This window comes from Rhopalosiphum padi, chromosome 4 (assembly GCF_020882245.1).
Source record: "Rhopalosiphum padi isolate XX-2018 chromosome 4, ASM2088224v1, whole genome shotgun sequence".
Lineage (NCBI taxonomy): Eukaryota > Metazoa > Arthropoda > Insecta > Hemiptera > Aphididae > Rhopalosiphum > Rhopalosiphum padi.
This window is the reverse complement of record NC_083600.1, coordinates 32005628-32016730: the sequence shown is the minus strand read 5'-3', so window position 1 is coordinate 32016730 and position 11103 is coordinate 32005628. Positions and strand designations below refer to the sequence as shown.

At 34.7% G+C, this 11103-nt stretch overlaps 1 protein-coding gene across 1 annotated transcript; it reads left to right on the top strand.

The window, feature by feature from the left end:
* The first annotated feature begins 515 nt into the window (after window positions 1-515).
* On the top strand, window positions 516-9174 carry LOC132930354 (AT-rich interactive domain-containing protein 1A-like). The gene is made up of 4 exons (XM_060996186.1): window positions 516-667; window positions 4053-4864; window positions 6614-7588; window positions 8909-9174. The coding sequence occupies exons 2-4, from the start codon at window positions 4263-4265 to the stop codon at window positions 9099-9101; spliced, it is 1770 nt and encodes a 589-aa protein (XP_060852169.1). The 5' UTR covers window positions 516-667; window positions 4053-4262; the 3' UTR covers window positions 9102-9174.
* Window positions 9175-11103: the final 1929 nt, after the last annotated feature.

Genomic DNA, 11103 nt, shown 5'->3' with positions numbered 1-11103 from the left:
GTATACATTATATTACCTATCTTACGATCCGGATCGTTAATTATAGGAATTGTTTTAAACGCAATATCAAGCTATACTTTCCGGCTGCCGCAGACGTCTGCACTGCCGCGGAGAACTTCCTCTACGGTTTTACGTATACATAATATATATACATATTATAAATATATAATAATTAATAGCAGTCTGCAATAACTGCAGTTACAGTTCATCGTATTATACACAATGTATACAGAGTGGTTGTGTACGGGGTGATCTGTGTTTGAAAAAAAAATTGTATCACCCGGGACACTCCGTCGTATGCGAAAATAAAGTGTAATATTTGAAAATATTGTGGCTTTTATGAGTGAACTTAAAAATGTCAAAAATCAGAATTTTAATAAATTCACTATTAAATGGGAAACGGGGATGAGCGTACTTGGCGAATCACTCTGTACGTATACAGATATATGTATATATATATATATATATATAATAAAGAGAACTACAGTTGTATAGTATCGTTCTCATCGCCGCAAGACAACGGTGGTGGTATTTACAGTATTTATAATAGAGGCTAAGGAGGCATTAGCCTCCGTCTGCGAAAAGATCTTACGTTACGCACAGTATTTGCTGCACCGCAGTCGTCGAACGTATGCAATCCATTCGTACCGAACCATATCATATTTAAGTGAGTATAACACAATATTACCTATGCCTATCGCACCCTCGCGCGATTTAACGTTATTTCGGTATTATATATATTAATATTATTCATCTAGAATCATGTAACATGTAACCATTGTAACCTAAGTAAATAAATACTAAATAAATAAATAAATTATACTTGGTGCAACCCCGCATGTCCGAGACGTGTGTGAAAGTTTTAGGGGTGTCGTTTTTCGAGTGACGTTTAGAAGAAATGTGTTAAAAAATTATTATATTTGGGTATTTTATATACTTTTAATTATTATTATTAATTATTTTTTATTTTTATTATTACCTAACTATATGTACACCAATATTTACACATTCGAGTCTTTTATGGCATACACATTACACACACACTTAACCGGTAAAATATTTGATAGCAATTGTTAATCTAGCTCACTAGTGTTGATTTCCCACGAAACCGCGTAATGTATAATATTAAGTATTAATTATAGTCATAGGGTACCTTCAACCGTGCTGCTGCAATGTTATAACATGCGCAAGTTTTTCACTACTGTGTGAACTCCTCTGGCTGTAGTATTTTCTTCTTGAGCTAATCGTTCTATGAAATTTTCTTAATAATTGCACAACTCATCTTGCCGCAGACGAAATATGTAGACAACTTGATTCGATGGCCTATCATTTGCAATGCATTCTGAATAGAATATAATATATACGGCGTGTACATAATATTACAATAATATATGATTAATGTTTACACAGTCGGACCAGGTCTTACATAAACTTGAAAAATTCTAAAAACAGTAATACATATAATTACGATATTTATGTAAGGGAAAATGTAAATTCGGTTCATAATTACAGTTTTCGTTATAAACTTAGTCTAACAACGTTGCAATAGAAGGTAGTAAAAACTAAATACGTCACTGACTCACTAAACATAGTCAGGGCTCAATAATTTTTATGAAATATCAATTAATAAATAGGTAGGTACCTACCTATAATACGTAGGTATAATATATGATTATAATTACTTATATGAATAATTAAATGTATATAATATTATACTTTACATCATTCATAATTTATATTAATTACTATAACCTATAATAAAAATATATTTTTTAAATTAATAAAAAAAGGTCTAATTTAAATATTAATTTCTTCTACCTTTATAATTTATAATAACTAATTTCAAATAAAAAAAATAGACATAAAGGTAGAGTTAGCTTTCAAAACGCGTAAATAGTGAAATAAGTATATGTTTATTTAACACAATATATTGCGTATAAGTACCTATATAACAGTATAATATGTATGTAGGCGTATAGCATCTCTTTTCCAGCTAGCTATTACATTGCTTTTACATAATATTCTCAATTCTTATTATATGTTATAAAAACAGTAAACAGTTTCGTCTAGTGTTTGCGTGAGATTGCGTACGATTAGATTCAGATTAAGTTTCATGCAATATGAACGGTCTAATTATTTATTCGGAGTGACATTATCAGGTACGGATCATCCGAGGAAGGAATAAATGTATATACATAGGTACCTACTTTATGATTATATATATATTTGTCTTTGTCTTTCATTTTTATTATTATACATGCAATAATAACGCTCATAAAACGAGTAATGCGTATATTATTGTGTCTATATATAATTATACCTATATGGATACACGTTTAAACTTAGACTGGATCATTAACACTTTACGGGTCATGACGATTTTAATAAGCTCCCGACATAATAGCTAGGTATAGCACATGTACATAAATTATAAAATAATACGTATTATGATGCGAGAACAATATGAGATAATATTTTAAAGTACCTTTCAACTCATTTTTACTATCGTCTATATATTATAACCAAATTAAAATCATTCGAGCAATTTAAACAAGTGAAAACTGACAAATATCGTTTGTTTTAGAATCTTGGGTTAGAAAAATAGTGTTATGCATTACGAACGGAACTACAAATAAATTAACTAGGTATTTACAATCGATTTAAAAGTGTCAAACACGTGTTGCAGGACATAACGGTTGATGTCTTTTAAAACGTGATTGATATAGCGTGTTTTGTAAATGTGAACTTTTTAATCATTACTATTATTAGACAAACAAAGTTTATTCACAGTTAATTGTTATGATTTCGACAGTGAATTAAATTAATTATTTGTCTTTGTCGAAAAAAATTTTTAGAAAATTTCAAATAGTTGATTTTTTTTCGTCCCCAAGTAAAATCGTTTCATACCGATTATATTCACCGGAGGAAAAAAAATCTGTGTTTTTTCGACAATCCGCCGCACAAAATCGCTAATTAGAACAGCAAAAACTAATTTTCCACGAAGCAAACCGCGATTTTCCAGTCTGCGTTATAAAGGGCGCAGAGGATGAGGGTTCACCAAACCGTGATTCCTCCGAATAAAGAAACGACGACTGCCGGGTTCGATTGCTCGGGTGAGTCGTGTACCATGACGCTCCTCATCATACTAGCAGACCTCGGTGTGCGCAGCATAAACTTGTACCCACGGCGTGTATACTGCAGAATATAACCAACTATGATAGTTATTAATATTATTATTATATTACAATAATTCATCCGTGTAGTCGTCGATGACGATAATGACCTAGTTTTGGATCCAATATTATAATATATATATATTTATCCCAAATCAGAAATATAGAATATTATATGCATCTCGATTCGAATTTTCGGTCTATATAGTTGTGAAATTTCACAGCATAACAATAAAATATTATGCGATGATACACATCATTACTGTATAATATATATATAATAACTACGTACCAACCTGTAAAACTAGTATAATATAATATACATTATGCATAATATACACAATACACATAGACACAAATGTTGGCGAAAAATTTTTTGAGGAAATAAATTCTGTATAATATTGATTATAATACAGCGATTCCTAAAATTGTGCTCTGTAATTTGGTTTTTCAAGGGCTCTTTTCGTTTCACCGTTAACATTTAATAAATGTAATAACTATTTGTAATTTAAAATAAACATATATATTTTAATAAAGACTCTGCAGTCGACTCAAATGTTAAAATGTGTTAATTCACTGGTACGTGCTGTACAAATCCCAATAAGAAAATACAACATAATTATCTAATATTTAGAATCTATAAAAAGAATTTCAAATCTAATTCGGATCTATCTATTCAGTTTGTTATTCACGCTGCAAATGCAGACAGCGTAAACTGTAACAATACTATTATACCAAATTACCAATATACTATTGCACATTTATACATATAAAATAATATTATACATAATACGGTGATTTGTGGCAATGTGGCGATAGATACTAAGTATTTCTATAAAAAAAATTAACGTCATATTCGTTTGATATAATTCCCTACAGATTCAACGGCGGCGAACGGTGCACGGCTGCCGGCTGGTATAACACAGAATAACATTACACGAGTTGACATACCAAACCATCAGCTATTGGTATTACCCCGCACAAGGTGCCTATAAATCATAATATATTATATATATATATATTCGATTTCTATAAAAACGTCGACCGCCGAGTGTCGTCTTGGTCACCCTCGGTATCCGTCGGGGCAGGATGAAGGAGGTACTGTTGGTGGCCCTGTTGTCCGTCGTCTGGTCGCTGCAACCGATCGGCACGGCGGACGTCGCGCACGTCAAAACACCCAAAACGCCCAAAACGGCCGCGCCCGCGCCCGAAGCTAGGGCCAACGACGACGACGACAACGTCCGGTCACCACCGCCGTCCGCCTCGGTGTCCGACGGCAGTGACATCAACGGCACATCGCCGTGCGACCGGTACCTCAGATCGGCCGAGGTGGAGGTGCGGAACCCGCGGAACCATAAATTCGTCACGTCCAACGGCTGGACCGAACGGCAGCGGCCCCGGCCCGAGATCAGCGTGTACTCGCGCGTCGAAGAGATCCCGCCGCCACAGCCTCCGGCGGCGACGGCCGCGTTCTACCATCAGCAGCAGGACAGCAGCTTTTACCAGCACTCGCGCCAGCAGCAGCAACCGGCCGTGCAGAGGACGTCCAAGCGGATCATATATTACGCGACGTTGCCGGACGTGATCCGGGCGCCGGCCGGTTACCCGCCGCCCGCCGCGGCCGACCCGTACGCGCTCGGACCGGGACCGTTTTCTGCCGACTTCCGGCAACTGCAGCAGGACTCGAGCAGGTGCGTAACGCCGCCGCGTATGCATCGCGAATGCCGTCTCGTTGTATAGAAGACGATTTTTTTTAAATTAAATATCGTACGCACTACGCATACATATGCGATATATAATAATATATAATCTATATTTTGAAAAGTGTTTAAAAATACCCATGTTTTTGAGCGCTAGCGGGGCTAAAATAAATACTATTTCACGAAATACTCTCATGCAGGTTATCCATACGCATTTAACATTTATTTTTATATACCTATAAATCAACTGAACCGATTTTTTTAGTATGTTTGACGTCCATGTCTTATAATATATTTATTTTATGTAAAATATTTTACACCATGGAGGTATAAATCGGCCCAGATGTACATTTTTCCAAAACTATTCAATATACGTTATGACGTACCAATAGCAAACTTTCCGCAAAATTATATGGAGCGACTCTATACATATTACCCCACTATCATACTAAAAATGAAGATTTTTGACATTTTTTTTTTTACGAAAAACATGTCTAATACCTATGACATGACCATGAACACGCAAGCCACACGATTCTTCTTCTCCTACAAAATCAAAATCTAATGAAGTGGCTAAAATTATGTTTTTCCATACACCTCTCCTAAGAAATAATTAATACTTTTTTAATCGTTATTACAAATATAATGTACGACAGTGCCCTATACTATATGTACTACAAACATACTATATTAAGTATATATATACTGCAGATTACATGAGCATTTTTACATGTTGTACAAAAACCTTATTAAATATGCAGAGCTATACTTATCTATATAAGTAAACTTGTGTGTAATCACTAATCAGTAAATGTTGTTCGATGACTCAAACCGTATCAACTATCAATACGTTTTCCCTGAAGCGTCTTGACGCGACGACGACGTCTAGTGTCAACATCGGATACGGTCGTCGTCTAGACCAGTGTTCCCCAACTTCTTTTACTCGCGGAACATTTGCAGGAGCTTGAACGTTTTGTGGAACACCCACATATTTATTGGAACTATATATTCTATGTTACAAGCATAATTCAAATCAAAAATATTATTAATTAATTTATAATTTCCCAAATTTCTCACGGAACCTTTGGCACCGGCTGACGGAATTCTTAGGTTCCGCGGAACACTAGTTGGGAAACACTGGTCTAGACTATGATTATTTGACGCTGTAGCGAAAACGTACCTTAACACTTATATACACACTGATCATGCAGTATAGACTAAGATATAAAATGTACCTACCCATCTATGATCTATGTATTATACGGTTAAAGGCATGGCATTTCAATATTTCATATAATTATATAATCTTAGTGCGTGGTTATCATAAATATTTTATTATTCTTAATGAATCGTACATAATAAACAACTTTAACCATTTGGTACTTACAACTAAATGTTGGGCTATGCCACATGGAACTACATTTACGGCTAGTACACATATAATTTTAGTTAAAACAACCAATTATTTTTTTCCGTGCATACATTATAAATATTTCTATAAATTCCCGTTATTTACATCTTTGGTTCTTCCCTCATAGTTCTGTGAAATATATATATATGATTACTAATAACATGACACTGCAAATTTCTGAGTGCGTCACTCGTTTTGAGTAGATACTCAAAAAGTATTACTTTAATAATTTTATTCAAATACTTTTACTGAAGTGCTGTACAAAACTGCCCATAATTTATTGTGACAAGCGTTTAATTATAAATAAACAACATCCGTCTTGTTCATAGGAAAGCGCCGCCGGACAGTTTGCAGCGCAACCGATTGACGTCCTACGAGAACGCCTACAACCGCGGTGGTGGTGGTGGTGGCGGCGGTGGTAGTGGCGGCGTTACGTCGGTCACGTCCAAGACGACGGCTTTGTACAACAGTAGATATGACGAACCGGCCGAATTCCGTGAATCGTATTACCGACCCAATGAGCTAACGTCCAAGTACGCCTCGTGGGCTGAACCATTCTACAAGAGCTGGACGTCGTCACCGTGGGATAAGGAGCGGTCATCGTTCAACAACAACAACAGAGGTTCGCCAACGTTCTCGTGGGATAGGGAACCGCTAACCAGGGGCGGTGGCTCGTGGGACAGGGAGCCGCTTAACAGAGGCAGCGGCGGTTCGTGGGACAGAGAGCCGCTTGGTGGGGACGGTGGTAGTCCGTGGGATAATAGAGGTTCGTCGTGGGATAACAGAGGCGCATCTTGGGACAAGGATCTGGTCGAAGTGCCGTTGCAAAAGCCGTACAGAGGCGGCGTAGACGGCGGCGGCGGCGGTGGAAGTAACAACTTATTCAACAATAACAAGTATCCGGAAGTAGCGGTAGTCCATTCCGGAGTGATCGACGTAAGGGGTGATGGGCAACAAAACAGATCACCACATCCTGCGCCACCGCCGAGGTTCACGATCATCGACGTCGATCCGAAACCGTACCACGAACAGCAGCCGCCGACGATGCGGTACGACGAGCGCAGCAAGCCAATGGTGCAGCCAAACGTGCGGTACGAACCACAACAAAAACCAATGCGGTACGAAGCGTATATGCCGATGCAGCCGCACACCCGCTACGAACAGCAACAGCCGATGTCGCTGCCACCGTCCATGCGGTATGAACAGCAGTATCGATCTCCACAACAGCAGCAACAGCCGCCGCCGACCACTCGGTACGGGCAACAACAACAACATCAACAACAGAACAATCAGCCGTCTAACGGGTACGTATTATAAATTATAACTAATAATAATAAATATAGCGAAAAGCTTGAACATTTAATGCAAAGCTCCTCATAAGTTTCAATTAAAGCTATTTAAAATTATTTTATATCATATTAATAGATTTTTTCTGGGTATTTAAAATTAATATTTGTACGAAATTAAAAATATTTGGTAGTAATTCATAAATATCGTTCGTGGAGAATTATAACTTTAACGTATAATATTATATTTTATATGTACACAGTGACGTTTTCAAAACGTTTAAATCAATTCATGATAATATGTTGCCTTACTCAGTGGTATCCAGAAATGTTTATTGGGTGGAAATGTTAATTGTAATCATACAATTCAGTAAATTACTAGAGCAGAACCAAAGACGCAAATAGCGAATCTTTAGATATAGTTTACGAGTTAAATTGTTAATATTATACAATTGATAACTATGAACTGAGATATAAATTATAAGTACCTATCAATATATTATAGTACTATATTTATATTCCATATTTATAAACGTTTAGATAGGTACATTTCAGTTCCAATCATGATTTAAAATAATATCTTAAATCGTAATTCCTATTTTAGTGTATAGTAGCAGTAATAGCACACACAGTGTACAATTCACATTTAAAGTAAGCACTTGACTACTGTGAAAACTCCCCCCCCCCACCAAAATATTCAATTATCATATTATTATGTTAGACCACTTCAACGGTATAATGTAAAAAATATTATAATAAATTATTATAAAATCATTATATTATTACCTACTTAAAAATATTTTTTTATTATGGTAAATGTCGGTGCAAAACAACAGTCTTTACTTTTTCTTATGACAATATGCATTTTTAGCAAAATATATTTCGGATTACTTTGAAAAATAATAATCGAATTTAAAATGAGTATTTATGAATTATTTCTTCTAAATGTTTAAAGTTTCGACGAATGGAGTGGAATGACACAGCTATATAGGGGTACCTCGAAAAATGTTGCTTCAACTTCTACTCGGCTCATCAAAATTAAAAAATATATTATTTACTTCTACGTTAAATTAATCGCCTAGTTTATAAAGGTAGTCCGTAGCCAGGTGCTCAGGTTGGTATAGGAAATAAATGGAACCAACATTAATGTTTTCCCATAGTAATTTTAAAACATTATAGTATGTCTTATAATTATTACACAAACGTGTATTTGGCTTTTACAGTTAGAGAGTCAAGGACTCTATTATTAGAAAAATTCAATTTAAACTTTTTCACGGTATTATACTGACTATACTGTTAATTCTTTTTTTAATTATAAAATGACAATGATATTTTCAGTTATTACGAGAGTATAAAGAACAATATCAACACTCATCAGTTCATGACAAGTTGGACGGAAGTATCGACTCAGGACGAAGTATCACCCACGCACTCCGTAAGCATAGATATTGCTTCGGTCGGTAATTCTACTAGCATTCAAAACAGCACCAGGATCACTCCAAATACAAATACTACAAAGATACCAAAATGAAAGTTGTTAATAAAATATATATATGTATAATATATAAAATATAAGATATATTTTAAGTAGTATATATTTGTAATATTGGATTTTATATAAATAACAATTCGCAAGTATAATAACTAAATATAATACATAGAAAAATGTGTTAAATCAAAATATGCTTCCATAATACTATTGTCGTATTACATGAGCAATGGTGTATTTAGGGATAAGGAGATTTACATAAAATCACCACCATGAAAATATAAAAAAATTACAACCAAAAACAAACACCGAGAAACTCAATTTAAATCAAAACATTTTTTAATAATTATATGTACGATACACAATACAGACTGAAAAATAAAACTAAATGTTGAATTCTGATTGCACAATTAATTCAGTAACTATAATAGTTGAACCACAATACTTGAAAATGTTATAAAAAATAAATACAACCCATCATCGAAGTAAGAAATATAATTTTAGAGTACGTATATTCTATATAATAATTTATTTTAGAACGATATTATCAAATGAATAAGCAGGAATAACTTCAAAAAATATCGGGATTGTGCATTTGCGTATTTATTTATTTATAGAACCTAAATTAATATAATATGTTGTCAATGTTTAAAAAAATAATTTTTCACTAATTATATATACGCCACAAATACACGAGTAACATAACCTAACATCCGATAATAACAAGTACAACTATAATAGCTGGTACCTTTACACGCGTTGTCAGTAAAATACCCCAGAAACAGTTAACTGAATTTACACGTTTTCAGTGTTCAAATCGTACTAAAAGTTTCCGCAAACGTTGTATCATGCACAAGGGACCGTCGGCCTAAGTTTTTATGCAAAAAAAATTTCGAAAATCCAAACATATAGTACTTAAATCCAGTTAAAACCACTTTTTTGAAAAAACCTGTTTTGCAAGTTTTCGATGAGCAGGATTTGTTTTTGGACCTCGAAACTTCACACGCACTGTCAGCAGTATCACCAAAACAGTTTACCCGCAAAAAAACGCGAAACATTAGATATTTTTTTTTATTTTATCGGTTTTCGTCACTTTTTGACATTATTCGTTACTTTTTGACTATTTTGCCGTAAAATACTGATATTACACGTTTTCAGTGTTCAAATCGTACTAAAAGTTTCCGCAAACGTTGTATCATGCACAAGGGACCGTCGGCCTAAGTTTTTATGCAAAAAAAATTTCGAAAATCCAAACATATAGTACTTAAATCCAGTTAAAACCACTTTTTTGAAAAAACCTGTTTTGCAAGTTTTTGATGAGCAGGATTTGTTTCTGGACCTCGAAACTTCACACGCACTGTCAGCAGTATCACCGAAACAGTTTACCCGCAAAAAAACGCGAAACATTCGATATTTTTTTTTATTTTATCGGTTTTCGTCACTTTTTGACATTATTCGTTACTTTTTGACTATTTTGCCGTAAAATACTGATATTACACGTTTTCAGTGTTCAAATCGTACTAAAAGTTTCCGCAAACGTTGTATCATGCACAAGGGACCGTCGGCCTAAGTTTTTATGCAAAAAAAATTTCGAAAATCCAAACATATAGTACTTAAATCCAGTTAAAACCACTTTTTTGAAAAAACCTGTTTTGCAAGTTTTTGATGAGCAGGATTTGTTTCTGGACCTCGAAACTTCACACGCACTGTCAGCAGTATCACCGAAACAGTTTACCCGCAAAAAAACGCGAAACATTTGATATTTTTTTTTATTTTATCGGTTTTCGTCACTTTTTGACATTATTCGTTACTTTTTGACTATTTTGCCGTAAAATACTGATTTTACACGTTTTCAGTGTTCAAATCGTACTTAAAGTTTCCGCAAACGTTGTATCATGCACAAGGGACCGTCGGCCTAAGTTTTTATGCAAAAAAAATTTCGAAAATCCAAACATATAGTACTTAAATCCAGTTAAAACCACTTTTTTGAAAAAACCTGTTTTGCAAGTTTTTGATGAGCAGGATTTGTTTCTGGACCTCGAAA